We start from the raw sequence: 23,027 nt of genomic DNA on the forward strand, positions 1-23,027 counted from the left end.
TGATTTCAAAGCTATCGTAATTACACTTTATAAACTATATTACAAAGCGATAGTAATCAAAACAAGATCATAGTGGCATAAATTTCACAGAGGAGCCAAGAATATTCAATGTGGGAAGGATTGTTTCTTCAATAAATGGTTTCGTGAAAACTAGATATTCATTTGCCAAGGAACAAAGCCAATTCCCTGTCTTAGACCATATACGAAAATCAACTCAAAATAGATTACAGACTGATTGAGCCTAAGATCTGAAACCATAAAACTCCCAGAAGAAAACATAGTGGGTAAGTTCCTTGACATTGGTCAAAGCAATGACTTGTTGGATTTAACATAAAGGCTAAGGCAACAAAAGCAAAAATAAACAAGTAGGACTTTCAACAAACTAGAAAGCACAGGAAAGGAAACCATTAACAAAATAAAAAGGCAACTTACAGAATGCAAGAAAATATTTGCAAATTATGTATTTGATAAGGGGTTAATATAATTTTTTATATATCTGAAGAAATCATACAACTCAACAGCAAAAAAACAACAAAAAAAACAAAAACAAAACTAATCCAATTAGAAAATGGACACAGTGGGGCACCTGGGTCAGTTAAGCCTCTGACTTCTGCTCAGGTCATGATTGTGGGTTCAAGCCCCATGTGGGGCTCTGTGCTGACAGCTCAGAGCCTGGAGCCTGCTTTGGATTCTGTGTCTCTCTCTCTGCCCCTCCCTTGCTCTCTCTCTCTCTCAATAATAAATAAACATTACAAAAAAAATTTTTAAGGCAATTCCATTCAGTCATAAATACACACACACACATATACACACACATTCACATATCTGTTACCCTGGAAGGAGTCTTGTCACTCAGTTTTTAATAAAAATATAGATTTAAAACTATGTATATCAGTTATGTAAAATTATATTTATACACATGCCCACACACATGGAAAAAAAGATTCTGAAAAACTATGGCCATGATAATGTTTCCATTTCTAGTAACTTTAACATTATTTTCTCCCTGCTTTTATATACTACTTAAGTTTCCTATGATGATGAGTATGTATTTTCATTATGAACAAAAAGTTTAAAAAAATAAAAAGCATTTCCTATCTGCCACTACAAAGCATAGGAAGCATTATTTTCACATCTCAACCTCTTGAACTAGTGTTATTCCTTTAACCAAGAATGTTGTTTTCTTCACATCTATTCTGCCAACGCATCCTTTGATTCGGCTTAATGATTTATTAGTGGCTGTACTAAAATAAATATCTCCAAAGTTCTGCTTTCCTAGAATTCGGCCACGAGCCTCAAAAACCAAAGGTAAACCAATTCATTACTAACGTAAACTTTTCTGAAAGAACCGATGGTAACACCTCCTCAAAATACTTCAAGTGTCTGGGTGTTCCGCATATGGCTGTGTCTCTGTTTGCGATGAAGTATGAGGTTGGTGTTGGTACACCATCTCTCTATGTGCAAACAACCGAAAACCACTATATTTGCTGTAATTTGTGTACCTCTCGTTCACTGCTGATTCCAAGTAATGATCGAGGAAAAATTTGGCAGCTACGTGATGAAGATGTATTTGTGCTTAACAACGTCGGGGTTATTAGACAACTGCTGGTAAGATTTGACTATTCTCTGTTCTTTGAATCGAGGCCACTGTCTTCAGAGCAGAGCAGCCAAGCACAAGTGGTGGAAACCCATAAATCTTCACGCACATCCACAAATTTTGGTGTCTTTTTCCCTGGACTGAGCTACCCTTGCTCCCTTGCCCAGTTTTTAAATACACATATTTGTGATTATTAAATAATTTTTTTAATTGGAAAGAAAAAATCTATTTCTTCCCAGAGTCCCCTGAAATTTGGGACATGTTTTGGAAGTCTTTAGGTTTCCTCCTGCTGAGTTAGTCTTTACGTAAAATATTTTCCTCACTGACAGCAGGAACAAGATGAAAAAAAAGAAGAAAAAAGATGAAACACTGGGACATTTCCAAAATTAAGGGGAATTCTACTTTATATGGAAGATTTCTAACAAATATAACTGGAAGCTGGAACCAGAATTATACACAGGGAATTTGGACTCAAACATTGATTTAACAGCCCTCAACAGTTGTTGATTCTTGTTCAACTTTGTATCTATGATTCAGTATTTTCCAGCCAGCAAATATTTATGTGTACTCTCTCCTGAATTACATACTTATTGAACTGTTTTTTTATCATAGCACTGGGAGACGGTGTGAGCTGAATATATACAAAGTTTCAAAAATTATATTATCTCTCAGAGAAATAAACAGATGATGAATAAAGACCTTTTTTGGACCAAAGACCAAGGAATACAGACCACTGATGTAGACTCTTATCAGTGTACTGATGTTAGTTAGCAAACACACAAAGATCCCAAGTCACCTTTGGTATATAAGATATGCCATCAGTATATGTTATATGACCATATAACACATAACATGGAGAGAGTTGTTTTTTATGTGGCCATTTACTCACCCCAAATTCCCATGAATATTGCAAAGAACACTGTGGACTCGTTATCAAACAAATGTGAGATCTGCAAAAACAATAACATCACAAAGACTATTTAGTATCAAACGCAATACAAAAAGAGAAATCCCAAGTCTTTTCCCATACCACAATACATACATACCTTTGAAGCCAAACACGTAGTATTTAGTCTCCAATAATCACACACTAGATCACAGAGCGGGCACATGATAATCTGCCCTCCAATCTTAGGGTCACAGATTTCAGTGCTGCAGAGGGGACAGCAAAGTGATTTTAAAAGTGATGTGCTTTTAGGTGACAGAACAACAGTTTACACAGCTTCTCAAATATGGCAGAAGGGACAATAAAGCAGCAATCTCTGTAGTAGGTCAAGTCATGCTTTGAGAAACAGAATCTTTAGAGCTGATCATTTATAGATTTTTCCCTGTAAAGCACTAGGTGAGGGCAGCCATTACATTTGGGTTTTTATCAGAAGTATCAATTATCTGCTGCCACCAGGAGACACTCTGAAACAAATGCCAGGGAAATAATAAGAGCAGTTGTTTCAGTTAGTATGACATCAAGATGTTTTCTCTGTTTGGGCAATTCAGTTGCACGTACCTGCTTGAGTTAGTATCCATTGATAATAAGCCGTAAATGAAACAAGCTAAGCCAACGACAGCCGCAAAGGACAGCATTTCCGTGTAAAATCCAAGAAAGACAAAATACATGCCAATCTTTTCTCCATAATAATCCCTATGAAAGAAGGTAAAAGATAGTATCAAAGTTTAAGAGAAAGATACAATCCAGAGACCCTTGGTTTTGTATTCAGAAGAGACATGTATTCCTGGCTCCACTGCTTTCTAGCCCTGTCATTTTGGTAGAGTTACTAAACTTTCTGAACTCTGGTTTCCACGTCCTAAAATATAAGACGATGCTTATCCAAAGAAGTGGTGCAAGGACCAAAAGAGCTAACACATATAAATAGGAAGCCAACTGAATGTAAGTTAACTTTTAATTTTGAAATAATAAGTATAAATTTGAAAAGCTTCCAATGTTTCAGGAGACTTTAATGTACTAAAATGTAGAACATTCTGCGATGTAACTTCTAGCAATTAACAAATCAAAATCACATTCCTAATCTGCATGGAGTTTCGCTTTATTTCTCTTTCTAATATAGAAGAAGGTACTCTCACCACATTCATCAAGAGTGGTTATATGTATAAAGTTGCATCTCCCTCCCATTTTGGATCTCTGATAGATGTTTATAGAATTGTGATAGAGGTAGCAAACTAAGGAATTAAAAAGGGCTGCTTAAGAAAAATTCCATAAAGGGGAGCCTGGGTGGTTCAGTCGGTTAAGCATCCGACTTTGAGGTCATGATCTGTCAATTCATCAGGTAAAGCCCTGGGTCGGGCTCTGCGCTGAGAGCCTACTTTGGATTCTGTGTCTCCCTCTCTTTCTTTCTCAAAAATAAATAAACATTTAAAAAAAGGTCCATAAAATATGCAATTCAGCTCTTGCTTTACAAAGAGTTGAAAAATTATAGCATTACTTGTCACAAATGTTCAAGTCTTAAAACCAAGTTTTGTTTTGTTTGTTTTAATTTTAACTTTGCATTTTTTCCTTCCAAGATTTTACTTAAATTCAAGCTAGTTAAGATATGGTGGAATATTGGTTTCAGGAGTAGAATCCAGTGATGAATCACTTACAGATGATACTCAGTCCCTATCCCACCAAGTGCCCTTCTTAATGTCCATCATCCACTTAGTCCATCCCTCAACCACCTCCCCTCCAGCAGCCCTGTTTGTTGTCTACATTCAAGAGTCTCTGATGGTTTGCCTCCCTCTCAGTTTTTATCTTACTTTCCCTTCTCTTCCCCTATGTTCATCTGTTGTGTTTCCTAAAGAGTACATGAGTGAAATCATATGATATTTATCTTTCTCTGACTGACTTATTTTAAAGTCCCCCTTACAGGAATCTCTTAAGGAAGCAAAGAAGATAGTTTTCTCTGTCTCAGAAAATCACATTAAAAACAAAACAAAACAAAACTGGAGGGCCTGAGTGGCTCAGTTGGTTACGCGTCCAACTTTGGTTCAGGTCATGACCTCACAGTCCGTGAGTTCAAGCCCTACATCAGGCTCGGTGCTGACAGCTCAGAGCCTGGAGCCTGCTTCGGATTCTGTGTCTCCCTCTCTCTCTGCCCCTCCCCTGCTCATGCTATGCCTCTCTCTCTGTCTCTCAAAAATGAATAAATGTTAAAAAAAAAAACAGATTAATCTTCGTAATTCATATAGAGCTCAGGTTACTAAATCTGTGAAGCCTTTCCAGTTTCCAAGGTAGATAGATATGATCCTTTTGGCTTCTAATAGCATGCTGTATATAAATCTATTACATCACTTAATATTAAATTACAACTTCCATGCATGCTCAGAAAAAAGGCAACTTGGAACATAAAGGTACAAACTTAATTTCCTAATATTTAAATATTTTCTCATATTTAATACTAATTTTATTGAACCTCATATTCTTCAGTTTTCAAAATTCCTAATCTCTTCTAATTAAATTGGCATCTTTATGCTTATACCATTTTTCATTATTTCACTGATTATAAACATTTTGTACTGTTGTTTTCTCTTGTTCTGCTCCTCAAATCACTACAAACTTGAAGTTAAATTATAATCCCATCTTCTTCCCTTGTTAATTTGCCACTCACAACTTCCTTAGCTTCACTTACACTTAGGATACATGAACTCGTTTTTTCTTTTTTCTTTTTGTTTGCTGAAAAATATAGCAATTACTGCAATACTGCATAACATCAAACTCTTTTAATAAAGGATAAAAATATTTGATTTTGTGGAATTTACTATTTACCATATCTATTTCCACTTGATGTTTTAAAAATTACAAAACCAACATTTTTTTTGAAGTTAAGACATCAATATTACTGCTACAGATTTAACCTAAAATTGTTTGGGAATTCATAAAGAAACTAGTTCAACAACCTATTTTTTTTTTTAATTTTTTGTTTTTAAAGTTTATTTATTTTTGAGACAGAGAGAGACAGAGCATGAACAGGGGAGGGGCAGAGAGAGAGGGAGACACAGAATCGAAGCAGCCTCCAGACTCTGAGCCATCAGCCCAGAGCCCTATGCGGGGCTTGAACTCACGGACCACGAGATCGTGACCTGAGCTGAAGTCGGAGCTTAACCGACTGAGCCACCCAGGCGCCCCACAACAACCTATTTTTAAAGAACTACATTTTTCTTACTTTCAAATATCAAGAATCTTATTCCTTGAGAATGAAAAAAAAAGGCTTCAAGAACTCTAGACCTTTATTTGTATTAAAAAATTCTTTAAAATTTATAGAAATTTTCAGATGAGGATTTATAACATATGGAGTCATAGAAATTATTTTACTAAACCATGGATTTGGGAAGCTTAACAATCAGATTAACAACTAAACCATCTCCTAAGAGTGTAAAAAAGCAAAAGACATATCTTAGATGTATATTATGGTAAAAATGTACACAGTATTGAAGTAACATTTAAGGGGCGCCTGGGTGGCTCAGTCGGTTAAGCGTCCGACTTCAGCTCAGGTCATGACCTCACAGTCTGTGAGCTTGAGCCCCGCATCGGGCTCTGCGCTGACAGCTCAGAGCCTGGAGCCTGTTTCCGATTCTGTGTCTCCCTCTCTCTCCGTCCCTCCCCTGCTCACACTCTGTCTCTGTCTCTCTCTCTCAAAAATAAATAAACATTAAAAAAAAATTTGAAATAACATTTAAGATGTTAAATTATCTCACTATTCATAACAATTAAGTGAGAGAAATCTAATAACATGAGACACTCTATAAAGACTCAAATATAAAGGGAACTCTTTTTTTAAGTACTTATTTTTAGAAAAATGTGCCTTATATTCACACTTAGGGCATTTCTTAACCTGTTTTACTTACTAGACTTTGAACACATCTGTGGCCCCATATCATCTAAATAGCACATGACAGGTAGAAGACATTCATTGTGAGATTTTGTGAGAAAGCATTGGTCTAATATTGGATTCCCAAGACTTAGTCTGAGACACAGCAAATAATCAAAAGAATGATGATAAAATTTAACTGAATATAGGCTTGAGGAATGAACAAACAAATGCAAACATTTGATCTAAAGTGATTCATTAAAAAAAAATAAAAATACAGTGATTCATTTTTATAGTGAGTTAATGAACATCTGAGACACTTAGCTGTTACATTTAATAGCATTTTAATAGCACCATTGTATTTACTGTAAATATACTTATATTCTAAGCTATTTACTACATAGCTACATATCAAGTATTAAGCCACTCAAAACAGGGGTTATCGAAAGAAAAAATATAGAGAGCTCTTAAATTGGCAAGATAAAATAGGATTGGAGGGCATATAAAAATAAAGACTGGGGGTGCCTCGGTGGCTCTAGTCAGTAAAGCATACAACCTCAGCTCAGGTCATGATCTCATGGTTTGTGAGTTCAACCCCACATCAGGCTCTGTGCTGACAGCTCAGAGCCTGGAGCCTGCTTTGGATCCTGTGTCTCTCCCTCTCTCTGCCCCTCCCATGCTCATGTTCTGTCTCTGTCTCTCAATAACAAATAAATGTTACCAAAAAATTAAAATTGAAGACTGATAATCCAATGATAGCAACCTTGGTATTCCCATTGTTTTCTTTGAAAATATAATCTAATATGACAAAATGGTAAGTCCCCAAAAGACAGCAAAACTATTTACAAATCTTTCAATATGGAACTTAAGTTTCGTGTAGAGGTAACACGGAATATGTGAAATCCAGAAAATCGGACTCCTAAATTCTAAATCTCTCCCTAGAGGCACCTGGGTGGCTCAGTTGGTTAAGTGTCTGACTCTTGATTTCAGCTCAGGTCATGATCAAGCCTTGCTTTGGGCTCTTCACGGACAGCATGGAGCCTGCTACCCTGCTTGGGATTTTCTCTCTCGCTCTCTCTCTCTCTCTCTCTCCCCCTCCCTCCTTCCTTCTCTTCCCCTCCCCCACTTAAGTGCATGTGCAAGCACTCTCTCAAACTTTTAAATAAATAAATAAATAAATAAATAAATAAACAAACAAACAAACAAACAAACAGACAATCTCTTTCTAGCCATCCGAAGTCATTATGTCTTTTTTTTCTAATCTTCCACACCCAGCCATCTACAAAGTGCAATAAATTTTGCCACAAAAATCTTTTGTTAATCCATAGTCTCCCCTATTTTCTATTAGCAATACCTTGGATATGATTGTCAGTACCTGTCACTGAAAATTTGTAATAGCCTCCTTACTTCCCTGACTTCAGTCTTGAATCCCTCTCAACTGTCTCCTTATTTCCAATGTAGTGATGGTCTTAAAGCAAAAAACTGAACCTGCCCTCTTCCTCCTTCAATGGTTTTATCCCTTCTTTTAGCAGTGTCCTGCATGACGTTGCTGATAAACATTCAGTTTCACCTGCTTCTACTCCTACACGAAGAACTAAATGTGCAATGTTCTTTCTTAGCCCAGCACTCTGTACTTCTCTCTGTCTGAGACATTCTTACCCCCACTTGCTTACTTAGCAACTTGCTACTTACCTTTCAAGAGGCAGCTCAAGAATCAGTGCTGTGAAATTTTCCCTGAGCTTGTCATAAAAGTGGGTGCTTTTTCCTCTATGCTGTTCTTCCATGAGTATCATTCTGTTATAATTATACGTTTCTGTGTCTTCCTGGGAATATATTCATATTAGGAAATGATGTTCTGATTACCTTTGTAGCCCTATTCTCTTGCTTGATATCCAGTGATGTTTAATAAATGCTCACTAAGGGAATTTGTGTGGAGCACCTGGGTGGCTCAGTCAATTAAGTGTATGACTCTTGATTTCAGTTCAGGTCATGATCTCACAGTTCGTGGGTTCAAGCTCCGTGCTGACGGTACAGAGCCTGCCTGGGATTCTCACTCTCCCTCTCTCTGCCCCTCTCCTGCTCTCTCCTTCTCAAAAATAGTAACTTAAAAAATTAAAGGAATTTGTGCATTGTAATCATGCATCTCTGGACAATTCCCTTCTCTTCTTAAGGGTGTTTTTATTTTTATCCTCTTGCTATCAAGTGCCATCAAATCTCTAAAACTTTTCCTAAAAACCATAAAGTCAACAAGGAGAGGAAATAAAACCACACCTGATACAGGCCTTCAGCATCATGACAAAGAACACCATGATCATCAAATTACCTATAGGTAAAAAAATAAACCCATATCCAACAGACCACCTGCCACTTGCTGCCACAAATCTGAAGCACCAAAGAGCAGTGAAGATGATAATTAGGAAATTCTAATTAAAAAAAAAAAAAAAACGTAAAGTAAGGTGGAGACATTAGACAAATACACACAAAATCACTCGCTGGGGAGAAAAAGCTAAATCAACGCTGAACCTATCTGCGACACGGCAATTCATAGTCCTGGGCAAAAGGAGGGGATCTGAAAATAAGCAACAGCTGGAAGAGTCTGTCTCAGAGAAGCGATATTTGGGGGTAATAATCAGCTATAAAGGGTGGTACTTCCGGGGTGCCTGGGTGGCGCAGTCGGTTAAGCGTCCGACTTCAGCCAGGTCACGATCTCGCGGTCCGGGAGTTCGAGCCCCGCGTCGGGCTCTGGGCTGATGGCTCAGAGCCTGGAGCCTGTTTCCGATTCTGTGTCTCCCTCTCTCTCTGCCCCTCCCCCGTTCATGCTCTGTCTCTCTCTGTCCCAAAAATAAATAAAAAAAACGTTGAAAAAAAAAATTAAAAAAAAAAAAAGGGTGGTACTTCTTAAAGCTGTTGCAGTAAAGAGAAAGAAAATAAGAGAGGTAGTTAGGATCCTGTAGAAATGAGGGAAATAGCACATGGTAAGCACATACCATCACCCATAAAAGAAATGCATGGAATAGGAAAGAACTAGGAGAAGAGTGCCCTCTAATGCTAGAAACTCTTTATGTGCGTTAAATATAGACAGACAAAAGCAGACCATAGCCATACAAATCTATGTTACAAAAACTGAAAATGTTAAACAAATAATTTCAGCTAATGAATATTCTCCCAAAAGAACAAAATAAATAGTGTAATAAAGCACTACAAACTGAATTCAAACGTCCTCAAATAAATATTTGAAGATATAAGAAAATACCAGAAATAGAAAATTAACAGTGGGAGGAAATGGAATAAATAGAGGAAACTCCATAAGAGAGGAAAAAGTAAAATCATATACTGTAATATCAGAATTGATGCTGAAATTATGAGGTATTCAAGAGAGAGAAGAAAGGGAGGGTTCAGTGAAAATCTAATAAAGGATGATAAGAAAAACAGGAAACCTTTCAAAAGTATGAAAATAACACGCAGAAGTAAACAGAATCTCAGAGAAATTACTTGATATGAAGACAGGCAAAAAAGACAAAACATACAACGAATTGGAATCCAAAGAAAATTAAAATACTTGAAAAGAACTAACGTTTTAGAACTATAACCCAAGAACATTTTCCAGAAACACACACACAAACACACACAAAAAAACAAAAATAGAAGGTACGCATTAAAGGATCCAGGAGGAACCAGGAAAAACTGACTTAGAATAATCAACTCCAAAACATAACGTGTTAAAACAGTCAAACTTTAAAACAAACAAGCAAAAGGGGCGCCTGGGTGGCTCAGTTGGTTGAGCATCCGACTTCGGCTCAGGTCATGATCTCACGGTTTGTGAGTTCAAGCCCCGCATCGGGCTCTGTGCTGACAGCTCAGGGCATGGTCGGATTCTGTGTCTCCCTCTCTCCCTTCCCCTCCCCTGCTCACACTCTGTCTCTGTCTCTGTCTCTGTCTCTGTCTCTCTCTCAAGAATAAAGAAACATTAAAAAAAAAAAAGAAACTCTCGAAGCTTCCTAGCAAAATGATAAAGCAATGGACAAGGCCAAAATAATGTTCTACTTATGAGGACACACTGGAAACATTCCACAAGACAAGGACACCCACTATCCATTACTATTTAAGATGTTCTGGGGCGCCTGGGTGGCGCAGTCGGTTAAGCGTCCGACTTCAGCCAGGTCACGATCTCGCGGTTCGTGAGTTCGAGCCCCGCGTCAGGCTCTGGGCTGATGGCTCAGAGCCTGAAGCCTGTTTCCGATTCTGTGTTTCCCTCTCTCTCTGCCGCTCCCCCGTTCATGCTCTGTCTCTCTCTGTCCCAAAAATAAATAAACGTTGAAAAAAAAAAAAAATAAGATGTTCTGGAATTACTAGCCAATGCAACTGAACAAAAGAAAATAACTGGAGACCTAAGAATTGGTAAAGAAAAAGTAAACTCCTTCTACTTAAAAATGACATGGCAGGGTGCCTGGGTGGCTCAATCAGTTAAGTGTCCAAGTATTGATTTTGACTCAGGTCATGATCTCAAGGTTCTGAGATCAAACCAGAGTCAAGCTCTGAGATGGATGTGAGTGGAGCCTACTTAAGATTCTCTCTTTCCCTCTCCTTCCTCCCCTCCTCCACTCACTCTCACACGTGCTCTCTCTCTTTCTCTCTCTCTCTCTCTCTCTCTCTCAAAAAAAAAATGACATGGTAATATACCTGGATAACCTTAAAGAATCAATGATAAAACTGGTTCAATGAAAAATTAAGGCATCAGAATATAAAATTATGATGCAAAAATTATAGCATTCAATATGTAAATAATAACAAGTTAAAAGATATATTATAAGAGAATACATAATTTATAAAGCAACAAAAGTATAGAATACTTCAGATTAAATTCAGGACAGTTTCCTAATGTAATCAAAGAAAAGTCTGTAACACTCTTGAAAAAGCCAAAAGTAGGTTTGGACAAAGACCTATCTTTTCCTTCACATGGCTTTTCCTTGGTTAGAATGACTGAATTATCACCAAGCTATCAGGCCAGTCTAAGTTAAACTATAAACTTCATGTGATCCCTTATAAATACCAGTGATCTTTTTCTTTTTAGTAAAGCACTAGACAAGTTGATAATAAAGTTTATATGGAGGAATAAACATGCAGAATGTACAAAGAAACACTGAGAGTAAAAGCCATGATGAGGTTTATTAGCCCAAACAGACTTTAAAACATACTCAAAGACAGTACGTAGTAAAACATACTACAGCCAAAGTGCTATAATTAAAACAGCCTGGTACTGATGCATGAGTAGTTAGCTAGATCAAAGGAATAAAACAGGACATTCAGATAAACTCAACTGCATATAGAAATCTAGTATAAGATGAAGGGAGTACCAGGGTGCCTGGGTGGTTCAGTTGGTTAAGCATCCAACTCTTTTTTTTTTTTTTTTTTAATGTTATTTATTTTTTGAAAGAGAGACAGAGCACTAGTCAGGGAAGGGCAAAGAGAGAGGAAGACAGAATTCAAAGCAGGCTCCAGACTCTGAGTTGTCAGTACAGAGCCTGACTCGGGGCTCAAACTCACAAGCTGTGAGATCATGACCTGAGCCAAAGTCAGATGCTTGATTTTGGCTCAAGTCATGATCTCATGGTTTGTGAGTACGAGCCCCAAGTTGGGCTCCACGCGGACAACCCAGAGCCTGCTTAGGATCTCTCTCCCCCTCTATCTGCCCCTCCCTCTCTCTCGCTCTCAAAATAAATAATTTTTTTTAAAAGAAACTTGAAGATACGTGGCACCTGGTGACTCAGTTGAGCGTCGGACTTCTGCTCAGGTCATGATCTCACAATTCGTGAGTTTGGGCCCACTGCCATCAGCACAGAGCCTGCTTTGTGTCCTCTGTCCTCCTCTCTCTCTGTGCCCCTCCCCCTCTCACACTCCCTCTCAAAAATAAATCAAACATTATTAAAAAAAACCTTGAAGATATAGGTCATACCTCAAATTACTGCAACATCAATAAACTTAATAAATGGTGTTGGGACAAGTAGATAAAATTAGATATACTCACAAAATATGTAAGAATAAATTTTAAATGGATCAGGAATCTAAACGTTAAAATTGAAACTATTCAAGTAAAACAAATGGAGGTGAAATCCTCTATATCTTGAGTGTATAGAAAGGCATTCTGTCTCTAAAAATCCAAATGTAATAAAAATTTTGATAAACTTGACTTCATGAAAAAATGAGAAAATACTTCTACATAGCAAGAACCAAACAAAGTTAAAAAAAAAAAAAACCATAAGCAAAGTTAAAATGCAAATGGAAAACTTGAAGAAAATACTAAGAATACATACTACAGATAAAGGGTAATAAAACCTCAGTATATTAAAAACTTAAAAACATTGAGAAAGAAGGCAAAAATCCTTAGAAAAAATAGACAAAAGATATGAATATACTATTCATTTAAAAAGCTACAAAACTATCCCTTAACATACAAAACGATGTTCAATTGTGTACATAATAAGGGAAGTACAGATTAAAGCTACACTAAAACACTGCTTCCCACCAGTCAGCTGGCAAGAATTAGAAAACTTAATCATGCACTCTGCACTTCCATATACTGTTGGTGGGAATTCCCAATGGTCCAGTCCCAGTGAAGGGAAATTTGGCGATATGTAACACAACTACATACGCACTTACCCTGCAACCCAACAATCTCATACATACGGATTTACCCTGAAAACACACTCTCAACAATACAAAAATACACAGGTACATTTTTACTCATGGAAACACTTTGTAATCATGAAATCCGGGAGGCTACCTCAATGTCCAAGTACACATAATGGTGTACCAGAAAGCTGAAAAATGGATGAGGGTGTCTCAATGAATGCATATGGATTGATCTTCAGACTGTATTAAGTGAAAATAGCAAATTGCTGAAGAGTCTATATAGAATGCCACTTAAAAATGAAAAAGAAAGTTCAGAAAATACATATATCTGCTTCTTTTCATAAAGATAAATCAGAAAATGGAGAAGTTGGCCAGTTATAAGGGATAATATATAAGAAAAGAGGGCAAGGAATGGGATGAAAGGGATCAGGGATAGAGTGCCACTTCCCTGGGTTTTCACTAAAACTGAAAACAAACTGAAATAAATTTTACGTGTGAAGTGAGTGGGGTAGAGTTCTGGCGAGGAAAAAGGAGCAATGTTATAAAGACATAGGATCCAGCTCCCAGGGCTCCTGATGGAAGTTGGGTAAAAGGATGCTGAGTGACAACAATTAAACAAGGAAGGAATAATACAGTTGGAAATTCACGTTGCAACCAAAACAGTGAATATTGGTTCAGGTGAGAACCATTCTATATGCTGTGTCTAGGGAGAAATTTTAATGAGTAGCCGAACTTCCCCACAGATTGTTTATTACTAAGCAGAGTGAAAACAGTGGAGAAATCAAACAAGATTTGTAGCTGGATAGTCAAAATTCATATAAAAAATGAGGGACTTATTAGAAGCAAGGAAGAAAACATAAACTATAGAGTTGAGAAACAGGATCACACTTTGGATGACCAAAGTTGTCATAAACAACCCGGGGCTCCACGGAGCTGAATGTCATCTCAGAAGAAGCTGTTCATAGCCGGCTGTTGGTGTCTCTAAAGTCACGGGAGGGGGCCAGTGGGGCTGGGACCCAGGTCTCTGAGAAGGAGGTCCTGGCAGGCTCGTGCTGGGACCTCAGAGCAGGTCAGACCGGGTCGGGTCTGCAAGGGTCGGGAAAACTGTATGCGACGTGCAGCCTCAGCAACAGGAAGGCACTGCCCCATCCTGGACTAGGAGCGTTGTTGGGGAATCGCTCGCTCACAGGAAGCAAACGGGAAACCCACAAAAAACAACAGAAACAGATCCTTGTTTCCTCCTCCAGTGCTTCCTGCTGGCAGAGTCCCAGTGAGCCAAGTGGCAACGCATACTCGTGATTTTGAGAGTTCCAGCCTCAATTTCATGAAGCAGCTGAGGAACCACAGCTTAAGGACTGGTACACCGTATCAATGAGATCACGTCGCGTTCGTTGATGAATCCACTATTCAACTGCCACTTCCTACCTGTACAAATGCAGGCCTTGGCCCCCCGTCTCCCGCGTCATTTCCTTTCCGGCGTCCACGGAGTCCCCCAGATATGTCTCACATATACTGGGAATATCTTTGGGGGTCAGTGTCCAACACCGTTTCCAGGCCACTGTGTAAGGACTCCAGCTCCTCCAGGCCAACGGTGCTCATCTCTCCAAGGAGGAATCCACCAAACCCTAGCTCACCCTCTATCCCAGAAAGTTAATCCTTTAAGAGGAGTGGTGTTTCTTTCTTTTTGTTTTTTAATCAAATTGATTGGGGTGCGTACACCTAAGTGCATAATTTGGTAAGTTCAGACGCATGCGCTCAGGTAACCACTACCGGAGTCAACACATAGAGCGTTTTCCATCATCTCAGATGATGGAACCTAAGGTTCCCTTAGGGTCCTTTGCAGTTAACCCTTTCCCCAAACCCCAGATCTGGGCAACCACTACTTTCATTTAGGTCCCTATAGTTTTGCCTCTTCCAGAATGTTTTATAAATGGAAACCTAAGACTATGCAGCCTTCCATGGCCTGCTTCTTTTCCTTAGCGTAATGCTTTTAAGATTCATCCTTTGATGTTGCATCTATCTGTAATTTCTCTCAGAGGAAAAAAAACAAAAAAACAAAAAACCATTGTATGAATATATGATAATTTGTTTATCCATTTACCCATTGGCGGGCCTTTGGTTGTTTCCAGTTTTTTCTTACTGTGCAATAATCTGCTATAAACATTCAATCGGTGGTGTTTCTGTGGACATATACGCTCCATTTGTCGTGGGCAAAGACTTAGTAGCGGAATTGCCTGGTCATACACAAAGTGTGTATTTAACTTGATGAGAAAGTGTCAAATTTTTTTATACAGTTGCTACTCCATTTGGCATTCTAGCAGCACTTTGAGTCTTCAAGTTGTTCCACACCCGTCAGTTCTTTTTGTTGCCAATCTTTTAGATTTTAGCTATTATAGTGGGTGGTGTGGTGGTATCTCAATGGCAAACATTTTAACTCTTATTCCTCTAGTGAATACAGATGTTATGCATCTTTTGATGTACTAATTGGCCATCCATAAATATCTTTCTTTGGTGCAGTATCTGTTATAATCTTTTGTCCATTTTTAAAGATTTTGTCTCATTATTGAATTCTAAGAGTTCCTTCAATATTCTAGATGTCCTTTACTGATAGGTGTGTTGCAAGTATTTTCTCCAGTCTGTGGTTTGCATTTTTATTTATTTATTTAAAAAAAAAATTTTTTTTTTAACATTTATTTATTTTTAAGACAGAGAGAGACAGAGCATGAACGGGGGAGGGGCAGAAAGAGAGGGAGACACAGAATCGGAAGCAGGCTCCAGGCTCTGAGCCATCAGCCCAGAGCCTGATGCGGGGCTCGAACTCATGGACCACGAGATCGTGACCTGAGCCGAAGTCGGACGCTCAACCGACTGAGCCACCCAGGCGCCCCTGCCTTTTTATTTTTAGAACGGTGTCTTTTAGAGAGCAGACATTTTCAATGTTAATTAAATCCAATTTATGAATTTTTAAATTGGGCTTTTTATGTCTATTGTGAAAAGTCCATGCCTAATCTCAGGCCATATGAGTTTTTCTCCTAAATATTTTTCTAGAAGTTTTGTATTTTTAGCCCTTACACTAAGTTCCCTGATCCATTCAAGTTAGTTTAAATTTCTGTATAGGAAAGGATCAAGATTCATGTTTTGCATGTGGCCGACTTCGGCTCAGGTCATGATTTCACTGCTCCTGAGTTCAAACCCCGTTTTGGGCTCTGGGCTGACAGCTCAGAGCGTGGAGCCTGCTTCGGATTCTGTATCTCCCTCTCTCTCTGCCCCTTTCCCAAACCTGCTCTGTCTCTCTCTCTCTCAAAATTAAATAAACAATAAAAATTTTTTAAATAAATAAATAAAAATACTATTTCACTATTGAATCAGAAAAGGCAGTATAACTTGCTATAAATTATAAGTTATTATAAGAAAATGAAAAACATAAAAGTTCTTAAATTTCAGCTAGACACTGTCATCTGATTAAATACTTGAGCTTCCACTTTGTTGTAAAAGGAAATTAGCAAGGGCTAACGAAGTATTACAGCTACATTGGCACTGACCCAAGATGTAATGTGTTTGTGTGTATCTAGGGTTATAAATACAAACCTTTGGGGAATACTCATAGCAGAAACACCTGTTGATAGTTTTAAAATGTCAAATGAATACATATTTTAAATATATTTTGAACAATGTAAAACTATGTAAACCTTCATTCTGATGACTTTGCTTCTTTGAAAATATGCTATGAAAACATCCTCCAAGGGCACAATGTCTGCAAACTGTTCTCAGCAACACCTTTGTAACAGTGAAAAATCTGGGACAACCTGTTTTTCAATAAAAAACCAGATAAATGAATTATGCAAAATTTACAATATGGCACTCTGTGTTCTCTTAAAAAGCATGAGATAGAACTGTGTGTATTCATAGGAGGAGTACTAATAATATTTAGTGCAAACAGAAAATTGCAGCTGAAAGGTAAATAAAGATGTCATTGTTTTTTCTAAGGAAAAAATATGATTGTGTATGCATTTTATTATGCACATAAAAATAGAACTGAATGGATATACCAAATCAACAGCAGTCACTTCTGCAAAGTTCAATAGAGGTAGAATTTCACTTAAAACTCTGCACATCTTGGGGTGCCTGGGTGGCTCAGTCAATTGAGAATCTGACTCTTGGTTTTGGTTCACATCATGATCTCGCAGTTCGTGGGCTTGAGCCCTGCATGGAGCTCTGTGCTGGCAGTGCAGAGCCTGCTTGGGATTTTCTCTCTGCCTCTCTCCCTGAAACTACCCTGCTTATGCTCGCACACATCTGCCTGCACGGTCTCTCAAAATTAAACTTAAAAAAAAAAGGTTTGCACATCTGTTTATTATTTGAATTTTTGATAAACGTGTACTACTTTCATCATTTAAAAAATGAAATGACCATTATTCAAAACAATTAAAACATCCATCGAATAAAGAGTTCAGACAATGATTTACCAAAAGTACCAGCTTATATATGCTATCTGCCTTTCATTTATTCTTAAAAATTTCCCTTCTTATTTGCCTTAAACAAACCTGTTGAGACAATCGTTCACCTGTTTGGATGTATGCATCCAAATCAGTCTCATAAAAAGGATACTGTGATGTTGTGCAAACACAGTACTACAAATATAAATCACTGAGTAAAAAACAGGGTCTGTAACAACCAGGGGTCTAATCTGATCGTTCCTTTACTGAAATCATAGCAGGAGTCTCCTAACATCCTGTATGTATGTAGTATTGTTATGGTGCAAAGCAGGAACTTGCTACTGCAGTCTTCTTGCTTAGCCAATGAAACTGTCTAAAGAATGGAGGTCACAGGACAAACGCCTTCCCAGATCTCTGAGATCTATACATGCACACACACACAGACGTCCATACACAACCTTTCTGCTATCTTCTAAATTCCTGAATTCAGAGAAAAACAAAACAAAACAAAACAAAGCTAATACGTATTAAGCACTAAGTGCTACCCCTGTGCTAAAAAATATACATTATCTCATTTTATTAAGTAGCCTCATAAGGAAAGCACCACTGTTATTCCCATTTTACTGATGAGCCTCACAGAAGTTAAATAATTTGACCAACTTGGATCTGAACCCAGCCCACCCTACACACCAAGGCCCAACCTCTGAACTACTGAGCTACTTCTGTATGGTGATGAAGCGCATTCCACCGACAGCATTCTGCTCACAAATGAATGACTAAGTGATAGTGTGGGTACAAAACTGGGGACATGTGACATGTGGTGGGTGAAAACAGTGGTGAAAAGAATGGAATATGATACCACTGTGAGTAAAAATCACATCATCAAGTTTTAATCCGTTTGATAGTGTTTAACAAGGAACTTACCTAATCAAATCTAAAGGCTGCTCCTTGTAAAAATAGGAAAACCGAGCCCAATTCTGGCAAAGTGTGTACCTCTCGTTGACAGGGTTAGGAGGTTCTGATGGCTTCCAATATTGACCCTACAGATAGTCAAAATGAAAGTACTTGAATGACAGAGCAAAAGATGAGGGTGAAGCAAATAAACACTGTTTTATAGGAAGTTTAGTGAATGAAGCAAATGTTCTCTTTAGCTCTTAGATTTGGATTTCATATCCCATTGATGTGCAATTATCTCCCCAAAACTACAATAAACGATGACACAAGGGATTCATTAAATTCTCGCACCCAGTTATTTAAAAATACAAGTTAAAGTCTGAACCTTTGGCTTTCCTCAAGCTGCTCTTTCACGTCGAAAGCCCTTTCTTTACTCAAATTATACTAGAATAGTCACAGCTCAGGGATTAATATAACTACGTAACTGGCTGGGACATTAGAAATAGGCTAACACTTTTACTTCACATATAGAAAAATTAGACCCAAGCAACGTCCAGTGAATGATCCAAAGTCATCCTGCTATGACAGGAATCTCCTCCAGAAAACTCATCTGGTCCTCACTGGCAATCACTGCCACCATTTCCCAGAAAACTTGAAATATGTATCATAAACTTTACACCAAAGAACCTCAGTATTGTTTCATGCCTAAGATTTTCCCCATTGTTACCTACTGAATAGCTTTATTAATACCCCTTCACAACAGAGCAGAATACTAGTGCTGTCTACACATGGCAGTTCAACACATTCTTTCAACTGCTGGTCCAGACAAATGAACTGCTAGAGACAGCATGAATGAATATCCAATCTAAATTAAGCACATGTGAAAATATCTATGTGATAAGATAGAAGATTTTCTATCACGTAGATTCCGTCTTGTTTTCTTCTTCTGTCACTAATCCTACTGAATCTTGAGAAACAAAATAATAAAAAGGCAGCCTATTTGGGTATCTTGAAAAACCATTCTTTAAAGCACATAAGGGAAAATCTAGCACCTAAACTTACATTCAGGATAGAAAACAAAGAAAAAAAAGTAGAATTAATGGTAAGTTACATCTATCTCTAACAGCTAAGGTTTCTAGTGATCATAAAGCACCCTGCTTGCTGGAAGGTTTGATTTATGGATTAAAGTTGCTGCTGACTGAGGATATTAGTTTGGTTTAATGACCTGGTAATAGTAAAAAGAGAATGAATGCCCTAAAAAGAAATAATTCTCAAAATCTTCAAAAGGACTTTTTTTCTGTGAAAACTGACAGAGAATGCATTGTGAAATGTTTTATTAACCCACCATATATATCTCTCTCTACTAAATGGCCATGGCATTATTTTGAATCTATAATCACCTAGAAATTCTTTTGCCCAAGGGGGAAAAAATGTGTGTACAGGGAGAGGGAGAGTTGGGGAAGGAGGATGATTTCTCTAACACTTAAATTAAATTCACCTGAATTGATACTCCTGTTAAACACTGCCACCCATTTAGGGCACCTGGATGGCTTAGTCAGAGAAGCAGCTGACTTCGGCTCAGGTCATGATCTCACGGTTTGTGGGTTTGGGCCCCATGTCAGGCTCTGTGCTGACAGCTTGGAACCTGGAGCCTGCTTTGGATTCTGTCTCCCTCTCTCTCTGCCCCTCCCCCACTTGCGCTTTGTCTCTCTTTCTCTCTCTTAAAAATAAACATTAAAATAATAATAATAATAATAAAAACCTGTCACCCATTTAGGAAAATTCTGCTTAATCAGCTTGACAGTTGTTGAAGAGACCCAGTTCATTAAAAGGCATCTCACCTTACAGAGAAATCATTTGTGAAAGAAAGAATCAAATCGATGTAGCAAACTTCACTGTCTTATTTTAACAAATTGCCACAGCCACCCCAATCTTCAGCAATCAGTTTCCAGCTGTCCAGAAGCAAGACCCTCCACCAGCAAGATTATAATTCGCTAAGGCTCAGATGATGGTTAGCATTTTTAGCAATAAATTATTTTTTTAATTAAGGTGTACATTGTTCTTTTTTAGACATAATGCTATTGTGCACTTAACAGACTACAGTATTGTGTAAACAATTTTATATATGCAGTGGGAAACCAAAAAACTCATGTCTCAAAAAAACAAGACATGAGGGGCACCTAGGTGGCTCAGTTGGTTAAACATCCGACTTCGGCTCAGGTCATGATCTCGTGGTCTGTGGGTTTAAGCCCTGCATCGAGCTCTGTGCGGACAGCTCAGAGCCTCGAGCCTGCTTTGGATTCTGTGTCTCCCTCTCTCTCTGCCCCTCCCTCACTCGCACTCAGTCTCTCTCTCTCACTCTCTCAAAAATAAATAATCATTAAAAAATTTTTTTTAAATAAATAAGAAACATGAAATACACAAATGTTGTTGGAAAAATGGTACCAATGGACTTCTTCAACACAGGGTTGCCACAAACCTTCAATTTGTAAACACACACACACACACACACACACACACACACACACACGAAAATGCCTGTCATTAAAATCAATTATGTATCTAATAAATGAACACATTAATGCACATAATTCAAGTCCTTTATGGATTCAAAAGTTTATAAATTAGAAAAGATCTGATGGAGATAGAAATTTCCACATATTCTGTAGTGTTCTTTTAATAAAACCACTATTTTCAATATGAGTTCTAAAGAAAATTCACACACAAATGTAATATTTTTTTAAAATAAATTTCCATTAAAACCTCAATGTAAAGATGTATAAACTATGTGCTTCAGCATAGCTGTTAAAGTTCTCAGCTTGGAACTAGGGAGTTTGAGGGATTTTCCCAACATGAGAAAGAATTAAGCAACCTGTCTTAAAGAGGAAGCAAAGGGAAGATTCTCTCTCGCAACAAGGCAACCTCTGAATGTGGGAGAGGAAAAATGGATTCAGGATTTCAAAACCAAGCTTATACTTACATCATGGAGTGGATAGGCAGATGAATAGGTATTAGAAGTTAGCAGTCTTTCAATCCCAAACTTTTTCTTCCCCTCTTCTACGCCAAAAGGGCACCGTGAGAGAATATAATAAACCTATGACGTAATTTGAAGTAAGCATTAGACAACACATTTCTGAACTTTATGCTTTCCACATTTTGTTTCCATCACAATTTAACAATGTCCAACTTTGTCTGAATGTAGACACAGGCTCTGAACCTTCCCTTTGTTGTCTGAAGGAAGATGTAGAAGGTGGGGTGGTGTAGTTTGCACACACAAACTCTGCCCCTCCCCTTCCCCACCATGCATGTGTGCGCTCTGTCTCAAAATAAATAAATAAACATTAAAAACAAAAAGCAAGAGGGGGAGGAAAACTATTGCAAGAGCGATATCTGCAGACATCTGAAAAGTCAGGCAGAAAGGGTCTTTTCATTCATTCATTCATTCATTTGGGAGAGGCAAGGCAGTTTCAGAGAGCATCTTTCTTTGTGTTAAGGCAGGACTGTTACACCTGCCAGTGTCGGCTTGGGTTAAAGGTACATCAAAGGTTAGGGTCCTGTGGGAGCCAAGTTTAATCAAAATTTGGTCAGTTTAGCTAACAAATACTTTGATGGGTCAGTGCAGATAAATAGTTCAGCTAGCCATTTATCCAACAAAGAGCGGGCATGTGGAAGGCCTGTGTCTGACTCTTATTACCATAAACTAATAACAAAAGGGAGAAATTATAAGGCTAGGTGTGAATCTAAATTTCCCTGGAGCCACAAGGGAAAGGGATTTCCTCCATCTCTCTCTTCTTAGAGTATTTCTTTAGAGAACTTATAAATTTTTTCTCCATCCCTTTGAGATTTATATAAATCTGTAAAAATCTACTAGATAAGCCTCTTGACAGTTTTACAATGCAGGAGTGTGTTTCTTAAGTTTTCTAGGACCCATCTCTTCTAAATGTAAACATCAAGAAAGACAGCATCACTACCTCCCTGTCTCTATGGCAGTGTAGCCCGGGCAACTGGCTCCAACTTGTAACTACTCGCTTGCCATAGAGACATGAGAAGCTTAATTTTTTTTCTTGGTATAAAGACAACTAACACAAATGGACACACCAATGACCAGGAGAATTTAGGATGAACTATGTGGCAAACGGTGCCCTCAAGTCAAATTGGGAGATGGAGGTGGTGGTTATCTATGAATATTCTTTAAGTCATGTGGTGAAGGGCGATCCTTTACAGTTTCCCAGAATAAGAAGAGTGGGCGATTTCTGTAACTGTCCCTGTTTTCCATGACTACAGAACTCAAGTAAAGTTCAACATTGCCAGTATCGATGCAAGAATGGACGAAAAAGATCAAAGCTGCAGAGCACGGCCCAGAAGTAGGCCTATGAATGTATAGATACATGAGTTATGACAAAGGTAAAAGTGAAAAATGGTGAAAAGTTGAATGTTTTCAATAATTGTTGCAAACCGATGACCACATATATGGTGGGAAAACTGCACCATGCACAAAAATTAATTCCAGGTGGACAGTAGTCCTCAATGGGGAAAGTAAAGTAATACAACTTCAAAAAAATAATATAGGAAATTAACTTCATGGTCTTGGTGGTAGTTAAAGATTAAGAGCATGATTCATAAAGTAAAGGCTTAAGGAATTGGACTACATTAAAATTAAAAACATCTGTT

At 38.0% G+C, this 23,027-nt stretch overlaps 1 protein-coding gene across 5 annotated transcripts in view; it reads right to left on the minus strand.

Annotated features, from left to right (window-relative positions):
* The window catches only part of ANO5 (anoctamin 5), a 96,552-nt gene that overhangs the window by 38,647 nt on the left and 34,878 nt on the right, over positions 1-23,027 (minus strand). For all 5 annotated transcript variants that reach the window (XM_086677810.1, XM_086677809.1, XM_086677812.1 and 2 more), the window contains 5 exons: positions 21,337-21,450; positions 18,387-18,502; positions 3,102-3,236; positions 2,644-2,749; positions 2,487-2,547 (listed from right to left, as the gene is read on the minus strand). In XM_086677810.1, the coding sequence (XP_086533936.1) occupies positions 2,487-2,547; positions 2,644-2,749; positions 3,102-3,236; positions 18,387-18,502; positions 21,337-21,450 (532 nt within the window). The remainder of the gene's footprint in view (positions 1-2,486; positions 2,548-2,643; positions 2,750-3,101; positions 3,237-18,386; positions 18,503-21,336; positions 21,451-23,027) is intronic.

This window comes from Puma concolor, chromosome D1, assembly GCF_028749965.1.
Source record: "Puma concolor isolate L17-30 chromosome D1, mPumCon1.1.hap2, whole genome shotgun sequence".
Lineage (NCBI taxonomy): Eukaryota > Metazoa > Chordata > Mammalia > Carnivora > Felidae > Puma > Puma concolor.